At 38.9% G+C, this 26,877-nt stretch overlaps 1 protein-coding gene across 2 annotated transcripts; it reads left to right on the top strand.

Moving 5' to 3' along the window:
- The first annotated feature begins 634 nt into the window (after positions 1 to 634).
- On the top strand, positions 635 to 25,985 carry RAB3GAP1 (RAB3 GTPase activating protein catalytic subunit 1). Of its 2 annotated transcripts, XM_050900196.1 has the most exons (25): positions 635 to 663; positions 753 to 808; positions 1,615 to 1,690; positions 2,992 to 3,124; positions 3,355 to 3,433; positions 4,116 to 4,235; positions 4,831 to 4,996; positions 5,836 to 5,935; positions 9,012 to 9,093; positions 9,917 to 9,985; positions 10,408 to 10,481; positions 11,210 to 11,302; positions 12,710 to 12,879; positions 13,212 to 13,310; positions 13,679 to 13,851; positions 14,866 to 14,920; positions 15,202 to 15,570; positions 16,669 to 16,806; positions 18,435 to 18,662; positions 19,794 to 19,890; positions 19,980 to 20,083; positions 20,193 to 20,308; positions 21,600 to 21,702; positions 23,266 to 23,286; positions 24,706 to 25,985. In XM_050900196.1, the coding sequence occupies exons 1-25, from the start codon at positions 646 to 648 to the stop codon at positions 24,946 to 24,948; spliced, it is 2,982 nt and encodes a 993-aa protein (XP_050756153.1). In that variant the 5' UTR covers positions 635 to 645; the 3' UTR covers positions 24,949 to 25,985. The 2 variants fall into 2 exon arrangements, with proteins under 2 accessions (XP_050756153.1, XP_050756152.1); XM_050900195.1 differs by lacking the exon at positions 23,266 to 23,286.
- Positions 25,986 to 26,877: the final 892 nt, after the last annotated feature.

Below are 26,877 nucleotides of genomic sequence, written 5' to 3' on the forward strand. Positions count from 1 at the left end.
TGAAGGGAACTCGTTTGCTGGATGCCAGAAGGACTAGGACTCGTCGCCCGGGACACGGCTGCAGGGTTGCACAAGCGAGAGGGGGGAGCCGCAGCCTGCTTTGTTTTAGGCTGGACCGGGAACACCAGGCCTGGGGGACACCTCAGCTCCCGGCTGACTGAAAAGGGGCGTATTACTCATACGTTTGCAGGTACCCGGCACAACCGGCCTAACGCTGACAAGCTGCCGCACCAGTCACGCCCCGGGCACACGGCGACCCAGCCGGTAAGGCACTCTGTTTACCCTCTCCGGCTGCCCATGACGGAGCCGGAGAGCCTCTGGGAGCAACCCATCCCTCAGCTTCGCACCGCCGTGAGGTAACCACCCCAGCGGGCGTCTCCTCGGCAGCGCCCGTGAGGCACTTCAGCCAGCCGCGAGCGCGGGAGGGCCGCCTGAGTGTCCCCTCCCACGGAGGGCTGCAGGGAAGGGCGCCCGGGGGACGGGGCGGCTCCGTTGCCGCGGCGGGGAGCCGGGCTGCGAGGAAGGGCGGCCACGACGGTCCGTGAGGAGACGACAGACGTCCCCGGCCAGAGGCGGCTCGTACCGCCCCCCGCCACTTTCCCGTGAGCCTCTGCGGCCGGGGGGGCGTCCCGTCAGCGGCGCAAGATGGCGGCGGATAGCGAAGTGAGTGTTTCCCCCTCTCCTCCCCTGCGCTCTCCGCCGGGGTCGCGGCGGTCTCCCCGCTCACTGCTTCTCCCACTCTCTCCCCGCAGCCCGAGTCGGAGGTGTTTGAGATCACGGACTTCACTACGGCCTCCGAGTGGGAGAGGTAGGTGCTGCCGCCGGTCCTGCTCCCCTCACCGCAGCCGCCGCGGGGGGATCACGGGGGCTCTGCCGTGTCTGCCCCGGCCCGCTCCTGCTGAGGGGAGCCGGGTCCCTGCTCTGCGGCTGACCTCGCCAGCCGGGAGGCCGCGTTGGCCGGTAGCGTCGGTGGCACCTGGAGCCTCGTCCCGGCTGTTCTGGCGTTACCGGCGTGTCCCTGCGGCGGAGGCTCAGGCCACAACTGATGAGTTGGCTAAGAGGATCTAGTCAAGCTGTTTCTGAACTTGGTGAAAAATCTGGTTTAATATCTGTTTGCAAGGGATTAGAATAAACATCTAGAAGGCTTATGTGTTTTTTAAGTAGCTGCCTGATTATTAAAATAGTCATTCTATGGCTGAAGCCTTTGAAAGTTAGTAGAACAACGTGCAAGAAAATTTCAGGTGAAGAATGCTCTTGCATTCTTAATGTATTATTTTTTAAAATGCTTTTTCCAGTGACAATGTCTATGACAGGAGGCAAATTCTAAGCGCTGCATTTTAAATCTGAGTTTAGTTTATAATTTTGTGTCATATGCTTATTTATCTGTGAACAATGCTCTTAGCAGTTGCTAAAAGTAACTATCATCTGAAATTTAAACATAGGAGGACCATTTTATTTGTACAAGGAAGCAATTGTTCTGTTTTTATTGTGATACTTGGGTTTTTTTTTAAGGAATTCCATAGTAGGACAACATATTGCCTGCCTTTAGGGAACTGAATTATAGTACAGGCTTAGTGTTCAGCAAATATTAATGCCTTTTTCCCTCCCTCATAGATTTATTTCAAAAATAGAAGAAGTATTGAATGACTGGAAACTTATTGGGATTTCTTCAGGCAAACCTCTAGAAAAGGTCAGTTACTGCTTCTGAATTTTCTTTTAGAATTTGAGTTACTAGCTAGTAATAGACATGTATGTTACGTGTATTGCTCTTTTCTTAGGTGTGGCAGATAACGATTTGTATTGGGGAATTTAGCTTGTAAAAGTGGCAATTTGACAAACAGTTGCTGTAAATTTATTGGTGGGCTGACTGCCAAACAGGCTATTTCCCTGATAAAGTTGGATCTTCGTAGAGGGCCTAGTGATTTTTTTTATTCCCAGTTTTGAATCTGGAAACATGGTCGAAGCTGTTCTAAATTCTTAAGGAGTTTCTTTTTCCCCTGTCTTGTGCCTTTGTCAAGCCTCACATACTTATGGTTGAAGTTTGCATAGTACTGCTTGTGACTCAGTATGTTTCATAATCGGAGAGATTTTTTTCAAAGTCTAATTAGAGCCTTTGTAGTGCTTTCTCAGTCCTGTAAAATGCAGAGGAAATTGCTGAGCTCTTCTGCATACTAGTGCAAATAAATTAGGCTGGTCTGGATGGAATGGCTGCTGTGTTCCCAGAGGAATTTTATGATTCTTAATTTTAGTCAGAGTACAGAGTATTCAGAACAAAAACGTATGTTATCTAATTGACTAGTTTTCAACCTTAGCTGTCGGTATATTCCTACATGTCTTCTTTTCTAGACCGGACCTCTCTTCTTGATTTCTAGTGAGAAGATACCCTTTACAGATCAAAGGGTTGTCCAAGTTGCTTTGTTTTAGTAGCAGCATACATTTCTGTACAGTGATGTTGATTTTTTTCCTAGAAACTTTCCTACGCTGTATTTTTGTTTAAAAATTAATTATCCTTACACACAGAAGTTTTGCAAATTATAGATACAAAATAATTTATCAGTGAAAGCATATTTGAAGTAAATATTAAAGTAGTATTTGCATAGAATGGTATAGATATAGATAAAATCCCAAGTGGGAAACTTCTGTCTTTGGGCAAAGTTGAGGGTGCATATGCTTAAGATGTGTAGTTGCATATGAGAGGATATATCTGCATCTTTATTGCCATATAATTCTGAAGACTTCTCGGGCATATCTGGTCCTTGAAATGAACATGATTATTGGCAACATGGATTTTAGCATTCAGCTACATTTATAATGACGTGCTTTGATTATTGTTTTTTTGAAATTAAACCATGGTTAGCTATTTAAGAATAAATATTTAGCAGTAGAAAAAGATGAATAAATATTATAGATCATGTAGGCAGTATACTTTTTAAGGCTTAAGAATGTTAATGTAAATTTATGTGATCAACTAATATCTTTTCTTGTATGCAGGGTGTATACACCACAGGAGCATGGGAGGAGAAATCAGATGAAATTTCATTTGCAGACTTCAAATTCTCAATTACCCACCATTATCTTGTACAAGAACCCAGTGACAAAGATGGGAAAGAAGAACTGGTAGAAGGTAGCTGATAGTTCTCTTACATGCCTGTAAGGATATGACAAAAGACAATTTCAGAACGTGGAATTCACAGTGCATTGATTTGCTTCTGTGTGAAATTTTCTGGGATCTGATGGGTGTGGTCTGACATTTCTGCTTTTAGTATGCTTTGCATTCAAAAAATTGCTAATATAAGTAAATTGTAAGTTAGCTGAATGGATGCTCATGCTCTTATGTATCAATTTTTTTCACAGATGCCCTTCCTCTGCCTATGCAGGACTTGCTGTGTATGAACAATGACTTTCCTCCTAGAGCTCACTGTCTGGTAAGATGGTATGTATGCCGTCTGTCGTCTTTAATACAAATAAGCACAGCAATTGAAAAATCTTTGATGCTGGCACAATCACTTGTATATTTTTTTTTCCATCAAGAGTTAAAGCTTAAGTGAAATGATTCTTTGTACTGGACACAGGAAAGGAGTGCAAAAAAAGCCCACCATAATGGGCCTATCTTTACTTCCCCCCCCCCCCCCCATATTTTTTTTTCTGAATTTTGTAGACTAACCAAGCTTTTATATTTGTAATATTTAGATGCATTCTTAAAAAGGAAAGCTGCAGCACCTTAAGAAACAACAACAACCATATTCCTAGTAATGCAAATCTTTAGCACATTATAGCATTGTTCTAGAGAGATTGTTTTTATGTATAAATAGTTACAGTTGTTATTAACATAAAGTAAAAAACTCAGGACTGATAGACCTGGAAGTCCTCACATTATTTTGAGTACAGTGTTTGAATGCTGTTAAGCTCTGGTAGTTTGTGATTTGAGAATCTGCAGCACTCCATGCCCACTCAGTTCTTGACCTCTCTGAAAGAGGTACTCGCATCAAAATAACAGATTCCACAGTCTGTTGGTGACAATCAGGTTATTCAGGTTACAGTATTTCTGAAAATTCTATGTTTCAGCTGGCTTGCTAAAAACCAGAAATGCGCTCTTTTTTTCTCTCTCTCTCAAGGTATGGCTTACGTGAGTTTGTTGTTATTGCTCCGGCTGCAAATAATGATGCAGTTCTTAGTGAATCCAAATGTAACCTTTTGCTGAGTTCCATTTCCATTGCATTGGGGAACACTGGCTGGTAGGTGAAAGCATAAACCTTTTTCCATGTCCAGGTAAAACCTCAGCATACTGGTATTGTGAGGAAAAAGTATTAAATTGTTAGCAAAATACAATCAGAGTTTGTTGTATTCGTACCGTAATATTGTTACAGAAGGATTTAAAAAAAAATTTCCCATGGAAACTTTAAAAAGATTGATTCAATGGTTGTTTTTTTTTTATATTCATTATTGTTTAAAAACCTTAAAGGCTTTTAAAAGCTGCTAGAAGTTGTTGGAATAACTGGTATACAAAATATAACTTTTGGAAGAGGATTTCTTCCCCGTGTGTGGTAACAGTAATTTTCTAATCTTCCTCAAAAAGTATTTAGACTGAAAATTAGATAACTGAAGTCATGGATAGGGCTATGCTTATGACATGACAATTTGTTAGGCATTCCATTTAATGGTGAAGTTAACAGTATTTTTCTTTGATTCCTATTAAGCATTTTAAACTGTGTTCCACTAAGAGAAAATATATTCTAAAGAATATGAAACTATGTTAAAATATTTAGCTAGTTTTAAAGACTACAAGACAGCATGACATTTTAAATAATCCGACATATTCATGTTTTATAGTCAGGTACCACTATTTGTGCAAATACATCATAAATGGCGACGAATGTATGTTGGAGAATGTCAGGGTCCAGGAGTTCGAACTGACTTTGAAATGGTTCATCTTCGCAAAGTGCCAAATCAGTATACTCATTTATCAGGATTACTGGATATTTTCAAATCCAAGATTGTAAGTGCATCTGAATGTATATAACTGATATTAAGAATAATTATCTTTATATATATATAAATAATATATATAATAATCTTAGTATTTTAAGATTAATTATTTTATTACCTGGTTGCTTGTAGATTCACTTTTTTTTTTTGTAAAGATGAGGCTTACACTGCTGATACCAATGAAGTCTTTTTTCCAGATATCGCCAGTATGTAGTGATAGAGAGTGGAAATTGGTATGGATTTTGTTCCTCAGTGTTACCACCTTCTTCCATTTTTATTTTCCCCTGGTGTGTGAAAGAATGTGTCTTTTACAGTCTCCTTGTAAAAATGCTCTTTTCCCCCTCCCCAAAACAAACTCTGTTTTGCTATTTAAAAGGAGAAGAGAGGGTTGGGGTGGGTTTTTATTCTGATCCTTTGTAGCTCCCCAAGCTAAGTTAAGAGTCAAGAACAACATGATGAAATGTGAGGAGTCTGAGTGGACTGCTTGGTTATGAAGTGGTATGGCTGACTGCAACACTTCACAGCTAATATTGGTAGTCAGTAATCTCATCAAAACACTGAGGAAAAAAAATCCTTAATGAAAATCTAACACATTCTGGGTCAGAGTTACTTCTGAATTACCAGTTAAATGGAGCATATGAATGTCTCATGCATTTTAGAAAGCTTATGTTCTTTGTTTTACCTGTGAGTGTCTTGTTGAGCAATGGCTTTACTAGTAATTCTTGGGGTGTTGCAGTTCTGATAAAATTAGCTGTAATACAAGCTGTCATAACTAATTTATGTTCAAGGCCTGGCATGTTTGAGAGGATGTACTCTTTACATTGAATTTTTTTCTCTAATATTTTCAAGGGATGCCCTTTAACACCACTGCCTCCGGTTAGCATGGCTATTCGGCTTACATATGTGCTTCAAGACTGGCAGCAGTATTTCTGGCCACAGCAGCCGCCAGGTAGGTTATTTGTGTCCTCATTGTAACTTGCTTTAAGATAAAACAGTCAATGATAAAAAAAAAAAAAAAAAAAAAAAAAGGTTTGTGTATCTTGCCAGAAGAATTAAAACATTTTCTGCATCACTAGGAAAGGCTTCAGTTACAACTGAGTACCATCCCACTCCCTGCAATAGGCTAGCAAGCTTAAAGCTGCTCTGAAATCATGTCTGTGGCTTCTGGTTGTGACAGGTGTTTTGGTTAGGGCTGTGCCTAGAAATATGCTTTTTTATTAGCATTTAGAGATATAGTGATACTTCTAAAATGGTAGTATCTGTTTGGAGAGAAAAGGGTGACTGACTGTGCATCTGTAAAGAATTCTGCCCTGAATTCCTTAGGGAAACATTTGGACTCAGGTTCTAGTAGGTCCTAATACTTCACAGGAGTATTTGTCAATTATTTCCGTAAAGTAACTGATTTTAATACTTCACTATTTAAGTGTATTAACAATAGGAAAAGGAGAAAATATTATAGGGACCTCACTTGAAGTAAAAGTTTGGATTTTTGTTGTTGTTTACACACTGCTAAATAAGCCAAGCAGTTGATTTATTTATTTTTTTTCATGCAGGAAAAATTTCTGATTGAGCCTTTTATTATAGTAGCCTTACATGAGGGGAAAAAAGGGGAAAAGTAATGTATAGTCTTGAATCTAAAGTACATACACCAGATTTGATAAGTTTATGCCATAGTGATGCTATTTAGGAAAAACTGAGTTTGCTCGCTTGGTACTCTCACAATGAACTCTCATATGCTTGCTTGGTGGTAACGCTTTCTTCCTTGGGTATCAAGGATTTGTTTTTTAGCAGACCTATTTCTATATAGGTAGCATCAGAAAATAAATTATAAACTTCTCCTGGCTCAAAGGTAAACAAATCTATAGGAAAAAGGTAGATGTTAGTTCTTCTTAAAATACATTTTATTAGTGATGTGGTATTTTAGGCACAAGGTGGTGGAGCACTTAAAATGCCCAAGTTCTATTCTTGACTTGGTAGTAGTTCTACGTAACAAGGTTAAAGTATTTAGGGCATGCTTAGAGAGACAGAACCTGTGTGACCTTGGTCTGGTTACCTAATTGTTTGGCTTTCTTTTGCTTTAAAAAAAAAAAAAAAATTCTTACACTAATCAAAGGTATGTTTTGAAGAAGTCTGTAGTGAAGTTGATCCTGTATTCTTTGTACCTGAGGAATGTTGAAATATGTTTGAAGAGAATCCTGCTCTTTAGGGTCAGAGAAAATCAGTGCTGTTTTAAGTGATAGTTTCTCTTTGTAGGTAAACCAAGTTTACCTAAAGAGCTTGGGAAGCTAGTTCTACAGATTTTGTTTTTTATTATTTCTGCAGACACAGAAGTCAGTGTTTTCTGTAGTCTCTGCCTTGCTATAGTTATTCACTAAGTCAGGATCCCTGGTTTGTGATGAATGAGTTGTACCACTCTGATCATATCTCTTGATTTGAGCATGTCGTGGTTTAACCCCAGCCGGCAGCTAAGCACCCCGCAGCCGCTCACTCACTGCCCCCCCACCCCTGGGATGGGGAGAGAATCAGGAAAAAAAAACCTTGTGAGTTGAGATAAAGACAGTTTAATAGGACAGAAAGGAATGAAAAACAATGATAATGATAATAATAATAATATGACAATAGTAATACTAAAAGAATTAAACTATACAAAGCAAGTGGTGCACAATGCAATTGCTCACCACTCGTTGACCGATGCCCAGTTAGTTCCCGAGCCGCGATCCCCCCTCCCAGTTTATATACTGGGCATGATGTCATATGGTACGGAATATTCCTTTGGCCAGTTTGGGTCAGCTGTCCTGGCTGTGTCCCCTCCCAACTTCTTGTGCCCCTCCAGCCTTCTTGCTGGCTGGGCACGAGAAGCTGAAAAATCCTTGACTTAGTATAAACACTACTTAGCAACAACTAAAAGCATCAGTATGTTATCAACATTATTTTCCTACTAAATCCAAAACACAGCACTATACCAGCTACTAGGAAGAAAATTAACTCTGTCCTAGCCGAAACCAGGACAGAGCAGTTGGAATAAATTCTACTCTTTTAGAGGATTCTGGTTAAGGGAGCTAGTAGCATAGTGTATTGTAGAAACTGGAGATGGACAACATCATTTTTACTGCTGTTGCTACATGCAGTTCTGGTTTTATGTTCATTGTGAAGAACTAGACCTGTACTGTATTACCTTCACTCAATTAGCCCTTCTCAAATAAAACCAAAGAATTTAAATGTGTCTTTTATCTTCTCTGAAGAAGAAATTATGTAATTAAGTTATCCAAATATTTTATCTGTTCTAATACCTCACTTGTTTTGTATGTAAACAGTTTGCCAGATGCCTTTAAAATTAAGGATCAGATGCTATAATAGCATTATTATAATGGCATTACAATACATTATTACTGGTTTAAATTTTTATTCAGTGAAGGCTGTCAACTTTTGGTTTATATATTTGAAGGATATAACATGCGAAGTGGCTGAGGATGCTGGAAGGCATCTTTAAGTACCTGGGATTACAAGGAATCTCCCAGATCATTGGGTTAAGTCTTTAACTGTAGGAGACATAACATATCACTCTTTAAAAAGGTTGACAATTTTATTAAAAAGTAGTTGGGTTTTTACTCTGCAGAGTTGCTCTTCTGGAGTCTTCCTTTTCTGCTTGGAACTGATTTCCTGCCTAAATAATTTTATGGCAAATTTGTGTCTGTTTGTTCTTGTGTCAACATCGGCTCTTTAAGGCTGCCTTTATAGCTATCATCTTTGCCTGTATGAAGGGAGTAACCTTCCCTCAACACGGATTACAAGAATTTTATCTGTCTTTTTGAATGTCCTATTGCATGATTACTTCCCAGTTTCTGCTGGAAACAATTACTTTGACTGTATGCTAGGATTGCATTTTCATAGCTCTGTCACCTTAGCTGCTCAGCTATTCTCTGGTCATCTGACATGCTACAGTCTTTTTACTGTGAAATTAAGATGATATGCTTCTTAAAATATTCCATAAATTCTGTATGGAAAATGTATTGATCTGTCTTCAGATATAGATGCTCTAGTTGGGGGAGAAGTTGGAGGCCTTGAGTTTGGGAAGTTACCATTTGGTGCCTGTGAGGATCCTATTAGGTAAGATAAGAGTTCAGAAAACTGTGTTTTATAACTTCCTTAATGGAGTACTTAAAGGTATGTTATTTCAAATCTTAGCTTTGCCTGCCTATCACTTAGTATGTCCCTAACAGATATTTAGTTATTCAAGTACATAAGAAACATCTGTGAAAAGTAATGGTCTAATAGCAAATAAGACCATTTGCAAAATTGTCTAATGATATTCAGAGTTCTAGCTCATAAATCTTTCACCATAAACTTCTGGAGTACTCCATTTATCTCTGAAACTATTATGTTGAAATATACCTTAACTGGAGATAAACTTTAAAAATGGTGTACCTTTATTCAAGTGTTGGACTCGCTCTCATCTTTTATTTTGACATTTGTAGACGACTTAAATTGAGAGGGTCTGTAAACTGAGTTATTACAATCTCTCTATGTCCACTTCTGAACACCCCATCACCACTCAGCAAATCTAGGAATCATTTTAATGTATTAGTGTTTAATGCTGTAGGCAATTCATGAAAGTTGTTCTTTCCTCTGTACCTGGATACCTAGAATACAATGCATAATCTCTCCTTTTGTAGAGAGGAGTTGTGAGAGAGTCTTGTATGCCAGGTGCTAGTAAAGTTTAGTGCAATATTGGGTGACATGCTGTAGAATAATCAATAGAATGTATGCAGCCGGAAAACTCATTGGAAAACATGCAGATTTCTGGATGTAGCTGCAAAATACATAGAGGGACTTAAGTATGAACTATCACAAATAGCTGTCAAGATCTTAACTATGATGGAGAGAACACTTTGTACTGGCACTGAAAGATTTAAATCTTGTTTTGTTTCAGTGAGCTTCATCTAGCTACCACATGGCCTCACCTAACGGAAGGTATAATTGTCGACAATGATGTTTATTCGTAAGTATTTTGCCTGAATTGCAAATATCTGGAAGTGTACTTTATTTGTTAACTACTGCATTTTAGTGACATCTAAAACGTTGTGTGTGGCTTTGTGTGTGAAGGAGAAACCATTTTGAGGAATGCTAAAGTCGGTTGATAGAACATCTCATTTGGGAAAACAACTTCTTTTGAAAGGTGTTTCTCTGTGAGGAAAATATCGTTGTATCGTAATCTCAACAGAACACACACCTCCATTTTTGGGCTTATTCTCATGCTAGACTTAAGTCTTGTGTATTGCATATTTCTTGGGAAAGATGATAATGGAATGTGGAAAGCAGAAAGAATTAACTGAGTGACATCCCTCTCCCAAAAACTCATACTCATCTCGTGCATACTTATGGTGACAGCATGACATTTTTTTTGTTTTGGTTTTTTTTAAGTGACCTGGATCCTATTCAAGCACCCCAGTGGTCCGTGAGAGTCAGAAAAGCAGATAACCCTCAGTGTCTATTGGGTAAGACATCAGAATTCCCTATTTTCTCTTACGGCTTTTAAGATATTAAGTTGTGAAGTTAGGATTGAATTGTTGATTACCTGATGACCTCTGTTTCCTCACTCCCCTTATTTTTTTGAGTGGACAATATTTTGGGCTTCTTTTCCGATAACACAAGCTTTGCAAAAATGTAAGTTACTGTTGTAGGTTATTCTGTGTCTGTGTACCATGAACTTCATTGCTGTTTTTACTTCACCAGGTTCCAGAGAATAAGCATTTACTCTGTGTGTTCTGTGAAAATTTAGATTTCCTAGAATCTTTGAATTTTATTAAGTGCCTTCTGCATATATCCATTTCCTTAGTTGAATCAATCCATCTGACAGGCAGGATGGGTATGCCTGGAGAGCTGTACTATTGTCCATCCTCGCCTTTTAGCTTGTGGGGAAAAGGGCTTCAAAACTAAAAAAAATTAACAAGCTGCAGAAGTTTCATCTTGCTTTAGGTGAAGGAGTGGATTAAACTGCATGCAGAACTGTGCTCTGGAGAGGTGGCTGATAGCCATCTAGATGTGCATTTTCCTCAGCTTTAATTACGTGGTTTAAAGATACTTGTGCTTCAGAACAAATTTTCATGTTTTTTCAGATGAAAAGATAAAATTTGCTGTCCCTTAGGCATCACTTTGAGAGTTAGCTTATTGTTCAGTGAGATTTTAATTGAGTAGTTGTTCAGAAACTTTGTTTCTCTTATAGGTGACTTTCTTACTGAATTCTTCAAGCTTTGCCGTCGGAAGGAATCAACTGATGAGATACTTGGAAGGTCTGCATTTGAAGAGGAAGGAAAAGGTAAAACTAAAATCTTGATGATTTGTGTTATTTGGTTTTAATTTTTAGGCGTTTTCTGTAATACTCCTAGGAATTTTCTGGTTAGTGCTACATGGTATAATTTCTCATGAATTCTAGGCGAGCTTAGCTCCCAAAGTCCCAGAGGATAATCGCCTCTGTTATAGTTGTTTTTTTTTTTTTTCCCCACTGGAAAACAAGAGTTTAAAATTTGACTAGTGTGTACAAGAATTGGTTTTGAGCAAACATCAAACAGATTTGTCTGCATCTTTTAATGTATTTTTTCCACTTTTTTCTGCTTTTTGAAGTACTATGTAGTACATGTTTTAACAGCTAAAGAGTCTTTAATCTGTTTGAGAGGCTTTGCTGTCATCCTCCAAAAAAACCCCTCAAAACCACCAAACAAAAACAACAAAAGAAACCAAAATTATCTGACCAACAGGTCAGACTTTATTCCAACAGTATAGATACTGACATCTTTTTGATGTCTCTGTCCCTTTCTTTTGCTTTTCTTGCTGTATATGGTGAACATTCCCGTCTTTCCTGCCTTGTCACCTTTTCTTCCCTCCAAATATGGCCTGTATCAATGTATTTTCTTTGGTTATACTTGGTCTTAGTTTTGAAGGAGCTCGCTAGTTAGCTTAAAAAGGTGTTAGGCCGAGTAGGGTATGTATTACTCTTAGTGCTTGACATACAGTCTCTTTAGCCCTCCTCATCTCTAATTTTCTTGAAATGTTTGCCAAGATGAGGTTTTTCAGGCTGCTGGTAATTATTCACTTAAAATTGTCTGCCTTCTTTTTAACAATGTTAATTCATTTTATTGTAAGAGAGGTTCTAAAGTTTAACAGCAACAACTCTGGAAAAAATCTTTTGATTGGAGGAGTATACCTGAGGACTCTAAAACAGAATTGTGCTTACACCATGTAAGGTCATACATATAGTGATTAATATTGAATTTATTTAAGGCTTATCTAAAGCTCTAGGGTACGCTTGAACAGTCTTTGTTGTTGACAATATATTCATTGGTTTCGTGTATAAACAAAGTTTAAATACTGGCTTGTCAGCAGGCTTTTTGCTGATACTCTGCCTGTAACTGTCTGCAGGTATGCAGTGTTACTACAGTAGGTGGCAGGCACTATCTACAGCCAACCCGGTCTAGACTTCATTCAGTAAAATAAATCAAGGACAGTCTGTGACTCCTTTGTGACCTGGTTCTGCTGCTTTATCTGTGTGGCTAAGAACAATGAATATAATGTGTGGAACCTGACGGCATAGGGGTGTAGCTTTGGTTAATGGGGTGTTAAAAGTCAATACAAGATAAACAGGCTGAATATGACAGGTGAACTTTTTTAAGAGATGGTCTTGTGGGTTTTTTGGTTTTGTTTTAATTATTTTTATTTTATTTTATAGAAGTTGCTGATATTACCCATGCTTTGTCGAAACTCACAGAGCCAGCACCAGTCCCAATCCATAAACTGTCAGTCACAAATATGGTTCACAGTGCAAAGAAAAAAATTCGCAAACACAGAGGTGTAGATGAATCGCCTTTAAACAATGAAGTTCTGAACACTATTCTTCTGGTAAGCAAGCTGTCTATGCACGTTAAATGCATATAAAACGTGTATTTCATGCTTCCACTGATGCATTTGGTTTATAGTTTGTCAGAACTATAAATAAAGGTCTCTGATGTCAGTTCCATTATTTGAATTGCATTTATCAGCTTTTTGAAACAGCCTAAGTTGTCACAAGTCTGTACAATATAAGTAGACTGAAAATGAACTCTGAACTCTGCTAACAGTTTTAATTATAGGGATTGCTAGTATGTAACCAGCAGTAGCTTTAGGGAAAAAGTGGGAAAAGCAGAAAAAACCATACTGATGCAAGTTTGGATTTTTTTTTTTCTTTCTTGAAGTTCTTATTTCCTGATGCTGCTGACAAACTTGCAGATGGATTTGAAAGCAGAACTAGCACTTCAGCAGGAAACAATCCTCCTACAGAGAATGAAGATTATGTAAGTTTTACTGACTGACACTCATAAGAGAGAGAAAGCAATTTTGAGTGTGTGTTCATACAAACTTTACTGTGGTTGCCCTATGTCTTGTAACAGATAATTTTTGGAAAGGTGAAGTTACCTTTGTGGAATCTCCAGGTAGAAATAGTGATTTTTTTTGTTTATTTGTTTGGTTTTGGTTGTTGTTGGGGTTTTTTGTTTTTTTTTCCTTTTCTTTCTTTCAAAGACTGTAATTTTTTTGTAGCTTATACTTACAGGCTTAAAATGTTATTTAGCCACTTGTATTGTCAAACAGGAAAGAGATGATATGGTTTTGGAAAAAATGCCATTGTTCCTGTATGTCCTGCTTTCTTTTATTTCTTATGTAGAATCTCTTCAGTCAGTTTAAATCTGCTCCTTCTGATAGTCTGACGTACAAACTAGCTTTATGTCTTTGTATGATAAACTTCTACCACGGAGGAGTAAAAGGAGTGGCACATCTTTGGCAAGAATTTGTCTTAGAAATGCGCTACAGATGGGAGAACAACTACCTTATTCCAGGGTAAGATGATGTTGTTGTTGTTGTTGCTTTGTCATAGAAAATATTGTTTGTTTCAGGAACAGAGTGAGTTCATTATGACTTTGAAACATATTGTTGTTTTTTTTTTTTAAATTGCAAATACTATCCTCTATTTTTATTACCCTGCTTCCTTAAAGCAAGAAAGGGTAGGGAGCAGGGAAAAGCATCTGTGCCCTCCTTTGAAAACTTCAAGATGCCTGGAGGAAGCTCAAGTTAAAAAGCACTCCACTGTGTGAATGAGGGCGGGGGGGGAGGGGAAAAGCTTATGTGAATGCTTGGCTTCCAGTTTATCATTAGATAAAAATGAAGGAGCTGATATAGGGAGAAACACCTTTGCTTTGTGGTGTAGTTTCGCCACTTTTCTAAGGGAGCTGTTCCAAGTTCCTGCTGGTGTAATAGCCTTTTCAGGCAGCTAATGCTGTCTCAAGTATTCCAACCCCTTCCAGGTTATGTCTGCTGCAGCAGAGCTTGTTGCAGACCAAATGAAGGGCTCTGTCAAGATGAGGTAGAGCAAAAATAGATCCTTTTTTTTTTTTAAATGGGATGGACTGGCCATTTATTCACTAGTTTGTACTTTCAAATGGTTACGCTAACAAATAAAAGCGAGCTTGAAATATATAGAGATCACTCTACTGTATCACTGCAGTTTTAAAAGTAAAGTCAAAGGTGCTTAAGTTTTGTTTGAAAACAGTTACCCTTTTAACATCCAAATGGAAAACTGACCAGGAAATACAGGGTGTGTCTGTTTTGTACTAGTGTGAATGATCTCTGAGCTCCAGAAATGACCTCTAGGAAATAAATGTAGTTTAACTTCTGGGCTTGTTCAGTCACTAGCTTGTCTTCTGAGACCATAGAAGAGCTGCATAGTTGAAATGGTGGGGGTGGGTTCAATGTGGATATTTGCCCCTCTTTTGGATTTCATATGATTTAAGACCACATGTGTGTGAAAGATTCAACTTTATAATTGATAATGGTTACACTTCTACCTTTTGTTAGATTAGCTAATGGCCCTCCAGATCTGAGATGCTGTTTACTGCATCAGAAACTTCAGGTAAATATCCCAAATTTAAGAATGATTTTTCTCCTAAGGAAACTGTCAAAAGTATAGCAATTATTAGCTAAATATATTGTTTTTGTAGATTTAGTTGTGCTTATCTTATTGGGTCTGGACTTCATTTCTTGGGAAAAATCTTTGTTATAGCAACAAGTTCAATGGAATTATTATCTTTTAGAATTATAAGAGATTTTTGGTGACTCTCCAAGTTTTTCTGTGATGTTGTTTCCGTAAGAGAAGCAATTGCTAAACAATTTTTTTTTCCTTTGACTTGTTAGATGTTAAATTGTTGCATAGAAAGAAAGAAAGCAAGAGATGAGGGGAAAAGGGGGAGCGTGTCTGATCGTTCACCTGGTGGTACTTCTGGTGATACTGGAAAAGGAGCAGACCACTCTGGAGATAACCCTGATAAGGAAAAAGAAGTTGGCAAGTCTTGGGAATCGTGGAGTGACAGTGAAGAGGAATTTTTTGAATGTCTAAGTGACACAGAAGATCTTAAAGGAAATGGGCAGGAAAATGGAAAGAAAGGAGGAGCAAAAGAAGGCAACAAAGAGCCTGTAAACTTAAAACCAGAAGGTCGTCTGCATCCACATGGAAAGCTGACGCTGCTGCATCCAGGAGAGCCTCTCTACATTCCAATAACACAGGTTAGATAGCAAGAGCTGAGCCAGATGTGCAATACGACTCTCATGCAATATGGCTCATACCTAGGATTGTGAAATTGTGTATAGTTTGCAGGTTATAGCCTTATCTGTTGTTAAAATTGCTAAGTATTTTTGCCCTAAGACCTTGTTTTCCATTTTTAAACCTTGATGAGGCTGTTAAACTGAAATCTCACATGCTCTTTGTTTTATTTGAGAATGGGTTTCCTTACCAAATTTCACTCAAAACAAATTTTTTTAAACAAGAATTAAGCTGTCTTGCCTACCTTAAATTTGGGTTTCTTTTTATTTCCAGCTCTTGAGGCATCTTCCATCCCCTCTTTACTTTCTTTCCTGTAAAGTAGGAACTGCTGTGGTCCTTCCACCATGAAGATTTCTAGCTGACTGACCAGAGTACTGGATCAGTTTTGCTGCTACTTTTTAAAAAAAAAAAAAACCAAAAACCGAAACAATTCTCAACTCATATCTAAAAGGCATTATCTAAAGCAGGTTTATCATCAAACTACTAGAAATGTTATCTGACGCAGACTTTCTTGCAGAGTGATGAGGGATGAAATAGGAAGCAGTGGTGTCACAGGAAGTAGTTTGAAATCAGCGATGCGTGAAGAATAAAGTACTTTTCATGCACTTGAGAGAAATTATTTTTAATGAATATTGCTTTGCGTGGGTAAAAGGTATGAGCAGAGCATAGTCAGGCAAAACGTTGTCAATTAATTATGTGCTGACAGTATTGATGGCAAAAATTCTACATTGCTTCAGGTGGATTTTCATCTATCTCAACAAAATAGTATCAGTCAAACATTTCCTGGACTTCATCTGGATTTTGTCATTTTAACAATATATCCTTATATTGTTACTTCATTCTCAGTTTTTTTTCTTTTTAGTTTCTTTTTGTTAGTGTTGTCTTCAGATGCAGAGCATTAGGCTAAATAGTTTAAACAGTAGAAAGTTATGATTATTTCCTTTGAGTACAAATAAAGTAGAATGAACTTTCGGTGACGGGAAGCTTTACACTCCTTCTTCCTTAATAAGGGCTAAGTCTAGGAGAGGCTATTTGTAAACTTGTCTTTTTCCATGTTGCAGGAACCAGCACCCATGACGGAAGATTTGCTGGAAGAACAGTCTGAGGTACTGGCAAAACTAGGGACATCAGCAGAAGGTGCTCATCTTCGGGCACGCATGCAGAGTGCCTGCTTGCTCTCAGATATGGAGTCTTTTAAGGTAGTACTACTTGAAGAATTCTGTGAGACTGCTTTCTTCTTAATTAAACTATCCCTCTTGCTTGTGTTGAACAATTTTGAAGGTTTTTCTGACTCTTTCTTTTTTTTTTTTTTTTTTTTTTTTCCCCTCCACTACACAGTTTCAAAATAGTTTAAAGTTGAAAATGAAAACCTATTGATAAAACTTGTAAAACGTTTCAAAATCTATGACTATCCAGTCTGTTGTGCTGGAACGTTCCAGTAAATTTGCACAATGTCTGTGGGAGGGGAAAAAACTCCCAAAACATACAGTTGATAAATTGGGAATTAAAACTCAGACAAGCCCATACAGAATGATGTCAGAAGAAAACTGAGCGTCAAAGTCCTGAATCAAATTTACATGTCTCTCCCTCCCACCATCTTGTAGCTTTCATTTAGTGTCTCTTTCACCTGTACTTTCCACTATTTTGTAAGTGCACCTTTAATCAGACTGCAAATGGATAAAATGTAAAGGTGGCGTAAAGAAAAAAGAATGTGTTAACACGTTCACAATTCTGTATTTGGACTTTGGGGAGGTAGTTGAAGATCTTTTGTTCTTTATAGGAAGGATAAGTTATCACTATTTAGAAGTCCTATGCAGCTGTTCATCAAATTGGGACTGGACTAGCTGTGGTTTTGGGTAATTTGTTCCATTTCTTTTCTGAGCTCTGCAGAGGGAGCTAAGAACACATACACTGCTGTCAACAAAGGATCTCAAAACTCTAAAAAGATTGGAGATTCTGTCACGAAATAGCTATATATATATTTTTTTTTTAATTATTGCAATGTTACTTGGTAGTAAAAGGATACAGATGTACTGTAGAGTAAGAGTATTTATAACATATCAATATCAGTTTATTAGTAGTGACTCATGTCATATTAGATGTATGTAGCAGTTTTATTTCTATGGTGCAAGTGATCTAAAAACTCAAGAATATAGAACCATAATTTGAAGTGGAAGTGCACTCTTGATAGGTACATTGAATAGAAAACTGGGTTTCCTTTTACGTTCTAGACCTATGGATGTATTTATTTGTGTTGATATTGCATCTATGAAAAATGAAGTTGTTTTTGTTTGGGGGAGATTTTTTTAAGTTCCTTTTTAAAGGAAGAAGGAAAGGTGAGCTTTGTTACTGGAGTGTTAGAAGATGGAAAGTAAGTGCTGAAAGCATATTTATGCAGCCCAGTGATTCTTTTAGGCTTGGGCTGTTTTTCAACTAAGTCTTTAACGGTATAAGCTTGTACATAACATTAATGAAAATTCATATTTATTGCATGTATCAGGTACCAGATAGAAGCTTGACTTAACAGTATAATTTTGAGCTTCCCTGAAATAACTGATGAATGTACTGTTTTGGGGTGATAAGAAGGTTTCTTTTGGTTTTGTTGGTGGTGTAAGTTTTACCCCTTGCCATTGTCTTGGTTTATGCTTTGTTCCCTCACCCTCCCAGGTTTCTTTTCTAGTGTACAGTTTGCCGACTGTGAACAGAATTCCCTGAGTTTTGGCTCCTAGCCTATGCTCTACCCACTAAACCATATTGCCTTCCTACCCAGGTTATCATGTTTTTGTAGGATTTTTCAGGCACAAATTTTGTCTCCTTTTCATTCCAGGCAGCTAATCCTGGCTGTTGTCTGGAGGATTTTGTGAGGTGGTACTCGCCTCGGGATTACATCGAAGAGGAAGTGGTTGATGAAAAGGGGAATATAGTAATTAAGGGCGAGCTGAGTGCCCGAATGAAGATTCCTAGCAACATGTGGGTAGAGGCCTGGGAGACAGCAAAACCAGTCCCAGCCCGGAGGCAGAAGAGACTCTTCGATGATACTAGAGAGGCAGAGAAGGTAAAAAGCTCTGTGGCTAGTGATAGGCTGATCTGTAATGCTTATAGCAGCCCTTTCTTCTTCCTCCTGCAAGATTTAAACATTAACATGTTGTTGCACTATATTCTTGGAGTTATTAAACTGTTTTGTATGTGGCTTAGGGTTAATCGGAAATTCTTGCTGCCATACAACAGTGTTTTTGAAGTATCTAAAATAATTAGTGTGTGGGATGTAACTTCACAAGCTGTATTACTTAGGTACTTCTTTGAATTATTGGTAAATAAAACAGATTTTTATCTGCATGTATGTGTTAGGAAATGAAAGTGTTCCTAAAACATAATTACTTCTAGTTTCATTCTAACCTGTTGGGACTGTAAGCAATCACTGAGGATTCATGTAAAACTACCTATTGAGTCCTGTCTTGCAACGGTGCTCCTTTCTTGTGAATTCTTCAATGTAGGTGCTCATCTTTCGTAGTTAACCTTGTCTTTGGGAAGTAGTTTTGATCACTGTCCTGGTTTCGGCTGGGATAGAGTTAATTTTCTTAGTAACCGGTACAGTGCTGTGTTTTGGATTTAGTGTGAGAATAATGTTGATAACACACTGATGTTTTAGTTGTTGCTGAGCAGTGCTTACACTAAGTTAAGGATTTTTCAGTTTCCCGTGCTCTGCCAGCAAGCAGGTGTGCAAGAAGCTGGGAGGGAGCACAGCCGGGGCAGCTGACCCGAACTAGCCAAAGGGGTATTCCATACCATAGAATGTCATGCTCAGTATATAAATGGGGGCATTGGCCAGGAGGGTCAGATCGCTGCTCAGGCATCAGTCAGCGGGTGGTGACCCATTGCATTGTGCATCACTGTTTTTTTTTTCCTTGAGTTTTCTTTCTTTCTTTCCTTTTTTTTTTTCCTTTTTTTGTTATATTCCTTTTCATTACAATTATTATTATAATATTTCATTAGTATTATTGTTAGTCTTATACTTTAGTTGTTAAACCATTCTTATCTCAATCCACGAGTTTTGCCTTTTTTCCTGATTCTCCTTCCCATCCCACTGGGAGGGGGGAGGAGTGAGAGAGCGGCTGTGTGGTGCTTAGTTGCTGGCTGGGGTTAAATCATGACAATCACTAATAAATGAAATTTTTTAATGTTATAGGTGCTTCATTACCTTGCAGTTCAGAAACCAGCTGACCTTGCAAGGCATCTCTTGCCTTGCATCATCCATGCAGCTGTACTCAAGGTAAAGGAAGAAGGTAAATAATGTTTAATAAATTATTAAGATATTTTAGGGTGAACACTGATGCAATAATTACAACTTCTTTGTTTCTTTTCCTCCTAATAGAAGCACTAGAAGATATATCTTCAGTTAAGAAGATTATTAAGCAGATAATATCCCATTCCAGTAAAGTTCTACGATTCCCCAATCCAGAGGACAAGAAGTTGGAAGTAAGGTTTTTGTACTGGCTGGGGCTGAAAACCTAATAGACTTTTACACTGTCCATGGGAGTGCTAAAAGAACATCTGTTTGATTTTCACTTGTATTAAACTCCTGCAGGAAATCATTGCTCAGATTATGAGTGTGGAAGCTATCATCGCCAGGGCCAGGTCTCTGAAAGCAAAATTTGGGGTAGAGAAATGTGAAAATGAGGAGGAGAAAGAAGATCTGCAAAGGTGACTGATGATTCCCTGTGCCCTCCCCACCCCCAGCCCCCCGTGTTGTTTTGTTTTTTCCTCTGATGCCCTTTTTTTGTAGTTTCAAAATTTAGGACAGATGGAAGTGGTGATAATACAGAAATACTAAGGAATCATATTTAGTAGCTATAAACATTAGGTGTCCCTATCCCTAGGCTACCTAGAGATGTTATATGTGGGTACCCTAAATGCTCGTCTAAGTAACCATCTGTTTGAAAACATATGATACAGATTATTTTAATGGAATTTGTTTTTATCTTGACAGTACTGGGGATTTAATTTATTTTTTCGTGTATGTAAAAGGTATATTTGATGAACTTTGTTACAATAGAGGTAAAATTAGAAGGACTAGGAATTTAGTATTTTCTATAACTAATGTGGAATGAAATACCCCCCCCGAAGTTACATTTTCTTATTCTAGTCTCCTTACTAATTTGAAACATATTACTGAGCAACTGTATGAGTGAGAAGCAACAAGGAATGTTTCATTGCTTCACTACCTGCTGTCAGATTATTTACTTATTGCTTAAGATGACTAATATGTAATGTTAAAAAACCCCACGTTAACTTCTTGCTGCTGTGCTGAGAGGGAGAGATGACATTTTTGTAGTACCTGTTGGGAGTTCAGAGGAGTGATGTCTGACCAAAGCAATATCTTTGTGCTCAAAAAATTGTCGTGTTGTTACTACTTGTAACTGTGGTGCGGCTGACACCATGAAGGCTTTTCATGTTGAATTTATATATCTGCATGAGGAGCCTGGGGTCCATTTATAGTTAATTGAGAGAAGTAGTCCTTTCAGAGGCTGAATTGCAACCTAGGTGTTAATTGGCCCTGCTGCCGGAGTTGCAACACAAACAGCTATATAATTCTGCCTTTCCTGACCTTACGTGGGAGGCTGCTGTGTTCAGCTTAGTTTTGACCTACGCTATCTGTGAAAGAACAGCTGCTTGTATTAGCGTGAAAGAAAGAGCGACAAGGTAGGAGGGAACAACTGGGGCTAAGGGGGGGCTTCGTCTTTAGGGTAGAGGGAAAGGAGTAAAAGGATGAAAAGGTGATGATAGTGTTTGAGTGGGATGCTGAGAAGCCTCAGGGTTTTTTTCCTTAAACTTTTAGAACGGAGGACTCTTGAGAGGGTCTGCCAGTTCTCACTCTGTGCAAGTGATGCTAGGTGGAGACCTCCTCACAGGAAACAATTCTGCTTTTAGATTAGCAAACTGGATACAGCTGAGAATTAAACATGCCTTTTTTCTTTTCAATTTGTACCACCAGATTCGTAAACTGTCTCCTGGAGCAGCCAGAAGTGTCAGTTATTGGTGCAGGAAGAGGACCTGCTGGTAGCATTATTCATAAGCTGTTTGTGAATGCTCAGAGGGTAAGAGAGAGCTCTTGATTGCTTGGAGACACTTCTAATTTAAGCAGTATGAGGCAACGACTTATCATATGATGCCAGTTTATTTTGTCTGCAGATATACATGTATTGTCATAAATGTGCTTAAGATTTTTTTTTTTTTGTGATGTTCAACATGATTTTGGCAATAACAGAACCTTGCAAGGCAAAAGAAGAGTAAGTGACCTGGGATGTTAAACAATTAAAGCCAGCTGGGTAGATAGAGGTGTCATTAATGTCTGATTTACTTCAAATGGTAACATCAGTAATGCTCTTATGGCACAAATTTCTGCTTTATTCAGGTTACACAATATATGCAACATCACAGCAAGAACAATCAAGTGTGTTGATTGTTTCACATAGGAATGTAGAGAAACACGTCATAATATTAAATATTTTAGAAGGAGTACCTTTTTAGACTGAGGCTTATACTTGGAAAACTTGAGATTTCTTCTGTGGAAACGAGCGTGCTTAGGAAGTTTCAGTTCTTTTTCAGTACAACTCTACATTCAGTTTACTTACTGCCAGTGTTGCATCTGTTTTCTGGAAACCCTTCCCCAGTCTATATTGGTATAAATATTCCCTTTTTCTCTTAAGCAGTCTTTGTAATAATTAGCCTTAAAGTATTGATTTCCAAACTTCTTGGACTGCAGTCAGCCTTCAGTTTGTGCCAGAATTATACCTGTTCATAGCATCAAATTATCTAACTAAAATTTAACTACAGTGATAATAACGAGGTAGCGTAGTATTGCAGACATCTTAGAGCCTGAAATCCCATTTGGAAATCATTGCTGTAAAAATGTTGTGATTGGGTATTAAACACTTTGAAGGTGTGGATGCTTTCATAATAATCTGTATTTTGCAACTCAGCATAAAAAGGACCATTCTGAAAACAGACCGTGGTTATTCTGAGAAATGAAAATCAGAACATTTATTTTATCCTTCTAGTCTCTAGGGAAATCTAGTTGCAAATCTCAACATGTTAACCAGCCTTACTTGCGGACTTCCCTGTAAAGCCTAAGATTGTGCCCTGTAAGTGTATGCGCTTGCCTTTTTAATATTGAGGCATTATGTTTGTAAAGCTGAATAAGAGTTTCTAGCGTTAATGTTTGATAAAGATGTATGTAAATTTCGAGGGTTTTGTTTCTTTTGAAACATCAGTAACTGAAGCTAGGTTACAGATACTTCCCACTAGTAGCTGGTCACTGTTAATTAAGACTTCTTAGTGGGACAGGAGCTAACTTGCTACAAAAAACCCCTTGTGTTTAATCTGTCATGAATGTAGAGAGCTGTTTGGTAAATAGAAGTTGAATGACTTCCTTGTTCATTACCTTTTGAACCTGGACTCCTCTCCGTGAGTTGTGTAAAATGTGTTGTTATATTATCAAAGTTTTCTCAGGAAAATTATGATAGCAAATGCATGTTCTTGGAAGTAGAGTGCATGATGTCTCTTAAACCTACGATCTCCTTCTAAACTCTTGTAAGTCACCTCTGACTTGCCTTTGTTTCTATCTTTCATCACTGGTTCTTTTCTCATCCCTTTCCAAGCTGACTGAATCTTCTGATGAGGTAACCAACTTTGTCCCTCGTTTCCCACTCATCTTCCCTAGCTGCATAGAGTTGAACCTTTTGGTAGATATAGTACAGCAGCCTGATTTACTTTGTACTGTTGTTCACATGTTAAGCATAAAAATAATTTCGTGTTTCCAGAATGGTTTTTCCTCATTCACAGACTTTATTTTTAGAGCCTAACAAGTAGTGAAAAGAGAGAGAAATCTTTAAAAAAAACCACAAAACAACAACAACAAAACCCCAAACCAAAACAAACAAACCCTCTTTCTTCAAGTGAATATTAACGTTTTCTGATGCTGAAATATGTGGCCTTGCCTTTATATTCTTCTCTGTTGCCATCACTGTGTTTTGTTTATTGAACAGCCAGATGTTTTGGGGGGTTTGGTAGAGATGGGCAGTACCTGAAAGTCACAATCCTAGACACCAGTACTTACTGAAACTACTGAACTTTTGGGACAGAGACACAGAGGGGTTTGGGGAAGAACTGGGGTAACTGCGTGAAGAAGTGTAGCACAGGGAGCGTCCTCTCTGTTGGTTTCCTAGAACTGTTCTTGTGGGAACAAGTGGCACTTGTCCCTGGTGACTTCTCCTACAGCCCAGGCTGCAGAGCCGAGCGGTGCCGGGTCCCTGCTCCTGGGGAGTGCGGGGGGGAGAGGGGTGGGAGCAGAGGTGCAGTGGGGCAGCTGAGGGGGGCCACGAGGGTCGTCCAGTGAGTTGTGCCATGCCTCGGTGACACTGATAAGCTTGAGTTGTGTACACTTAAATTAGGACCCTATAGGGTATTGGGGGGTGTGTGTGTGTGTGTGTGTGTATGTGTATGTATGTATGTTATTAGGCAGTGTTTATTGGGCTGCTTGGAGCATGCCACCCCTTCTTCCAGTATTGACTTCAGTGTTGCTGCTTACTGGCTCTGAGGCAATGAGCATTGATGGAGATCGCACAGCGTCTCGCTTGCTCTGCAGTGCCATTTCGGCAAGCCTCTCTCTGGCCGTGAAAAGCACATATGGAAGTAGTATTTTGAGTTTGAAAAGGCAGGTGACTTTTTGTCAAGACTCCAGGAGTGGCGCTGGTTATTTTTAAAAGGAGGCTGGCTTGGCCTCGTGTAGCCACAGAGAGCTGAGGGAGGGAGCCCTGCTTTGAGCGGGGGGCGTTTCGTCTGGTCAAAACCCTCGCTTCACACTGCCAAAAAAGCAGGAGCTTAGGCCGAGCTTCACCATCCGCACATGAAGGTTCTTCCATTTGATTGCACGCGGTTTATTTCTTGACATCCCATTAGTGTCTTGCTCTGTGTACACATAAAGCCTTTTGATGTGTTTACCATTTCTAATCTTCCTCTGTTCCCCTTACGAAGTATTTTCTGAATCCTAATGTTAAGAAACAGCTTGCCCTGTAATTATACCTCTGCTCTTATTTAAGGTTTCTGCAGTGCCTCCACTTGATGAAGAATTGAGGAGATCGGGTTCATCAGAGGAGCGAAGACTCAACATGGGGGCCGTTTCAGATTTCCCACCGCCCACGGGTCGCGAGGTGATTTTACGCACAACCGTCCCCCGCCCTGCCCCTTACTCCAAACCATTGCCCCAGCGCATGTACAGCGTCCTGACGAAGGAAGACTTTCGGCTTGCAGGTGCCTTTTCAGCAGATACAACGTTCTTCTGACGTAACCAGCTGCGTTACCTTGTGTGTCTTCACAAGTAGCATGCTATTCATTTCCTTCGGGGAAGTTAACATTGCAGATCAGCTGGCTTGTGGCGAGGAGACAACACGGTCGTCGTTAGTGACAGTGTCACGTTCCCAAGGACAGAGCTGAACTGGCAGCCAAGAAGGATGCCTGTAGCAACTCTAACTTGGAGGTTTGGAATGGCTTCACAAGTAGTTTTAATCGGATCTTTGGGGAAGAAAGTTTAGCAATCTCCCCGCTGTCCAAAGGGAGTGTATTATTGTTTTTGCATTAGCTTGTTTAATAACGGATGTGAATGGGCTGTATGCAAATACTTCATGTTGAAATTAATGTGCTGCTTTACAGTTCTTAATCAGACTTTATCAGGCGACGTTAGTCTACTTAAATTGATGTGCAAACATTAAGTAATTTGTATTTATCGCTAATCATAAATATTGAGCCCAGTATTTTTTGGTTAATCACTCAGTTGCAAATATTTCTAAAATATCCTTATTTTTATTTAAAGTATATAGTACATTCTAGTTCATGCTAAACTCTCCTAGCATTGCAGCAGTTGTCCAAAAAGATGTTGTCTTGGACGCTTCTCCCAAACAGAAAGAAAGATATGTGGGGCTGTAACTGGACAGTACGCCTGATGGATAGCCTGAAGTGGATCACTGATGGTTTTGGATACTTTATATCCTTCCCTGCACGCAAAGGCCAAAGCTGTATGTAAATGGCACCTACAGAGGTGTTTCACTGTAAGCAACTTGCTGGTATTTACAGAGACCGTTTGAATGCATACTGTGTCTTTGATCTGATACGATGAAACAATTCGATGGCCTGCTGTAAACTAACCCCCCTGGCTATCATGCAAACACTGTGACGTGTATGTGCCAATGTTGTTTTACAGTGATCTTTGTGTGTTTTAATGAGAATCAGCAAAAGATCAGCGTTACTTCACAAAATGAAATGTAAAACCAGCTACAGTAGTGCTGACATTACTCAATAAATCTGAACTCATGACTGGCTCTCAGACTTCTTTGGGTACCAGCGATGGTTTTGTCAAAGTACTTTTTAAATGTCATCTTTGCATAATTTGACCTAGGAACAGCATTGTTTGTGACTACATTAAGTAGAGAAAGTTAAGTTCTGCCTCAAGTAGTAGGGTCCCAGGTGTTACCCTAAAACTTGAGGGGATAGGGGTGAGGGGCTAGAGTGTTTCCCTCAGATAAAGCTGTATCAAGTAGAAATACATTTTTCAGGAGAAAGAGGAGTTAATTTTCTTCAGAGAAAATCTTGTCACAGAATTTGTTCTCCAGGCTGCTTGTTTTTTACCCCGATAAAAGCGATGAGAAAGACAAAGACCACTTTAGCTGTTGTTTAACTGTCTAGCTTCTTCTAAAGAAATTGCACTGGGCTAATTACTGAATAAGTAATCTTTAACTTAAGCTTCTTCCCTGATACTCTTGGTTTCCTCCCTCCTGCTGTGCTTGCTGTCTGCAGGAGATTTTCCATTACATGTGGCCTCTTGTAAAGGCTGTACAAACTTGAAAATCCCTCAGTTACCAGGCTGTCCTTACTTGGGCTGTTCAGCTGCTGAAGAGATGATTCCTTTAATCATACTCAGAGAGCACAAACATCATGTAACACTTTTTTCCAGGCAGTTGCCTAAAGCTGTCTTGGCTGGAAGAGTCCAGTTAGTTTCACTCTGTGGAAAATGGTGCACTCACACCACTACCTTGTCTTAAATCTTGAACTGAGAAAACCAATGTTTAAAACCTTAAGGATTTTTCTCATAAGGATAACCCAGAAAGCTTTTCAGCTTGTTTTAACTAGATAGATGTACTTGAAATTGCCGTCATGTATTTTCAGAAAAAGATGTGTAGTGTATGGATGTGCTGTATGAACTTACTGCTGCCTTACAG

This window comes from Gymnogyps californianus, chromosome 7 (genome assembly GCF_018139145.2).
Source record: "Gymnogyps californianus isolate 813 chromosome 7, ASM1813914v2, whole genome shotgun sequence".
NCBI classification, from domain to species: Eukaryota; Metazoa; Chordata; class Aves; order Accipitriformes; family Cathartidae; genus Gymnogyps; species Gymnogyps californianus.

Coding starts and splice junctions, on each gene's coding strand:
- RAB3GAP1 (XM_050900196.1), top strand. Junction 9,094..9,916: donor GCCTGTGAGGATCCTATTAG/GTAAGATAAGAG, acceptor GTTTTGTTTCAG/TGAGCTTCATCTAGCTACCA. Junction 18,663..19,793: donor ATACTAGAGAGGCAGAGAAG/GTAAAAAGCTCT, acceptor TTAATGTTATAG/GTGCTTCATTACCTTGCAGT.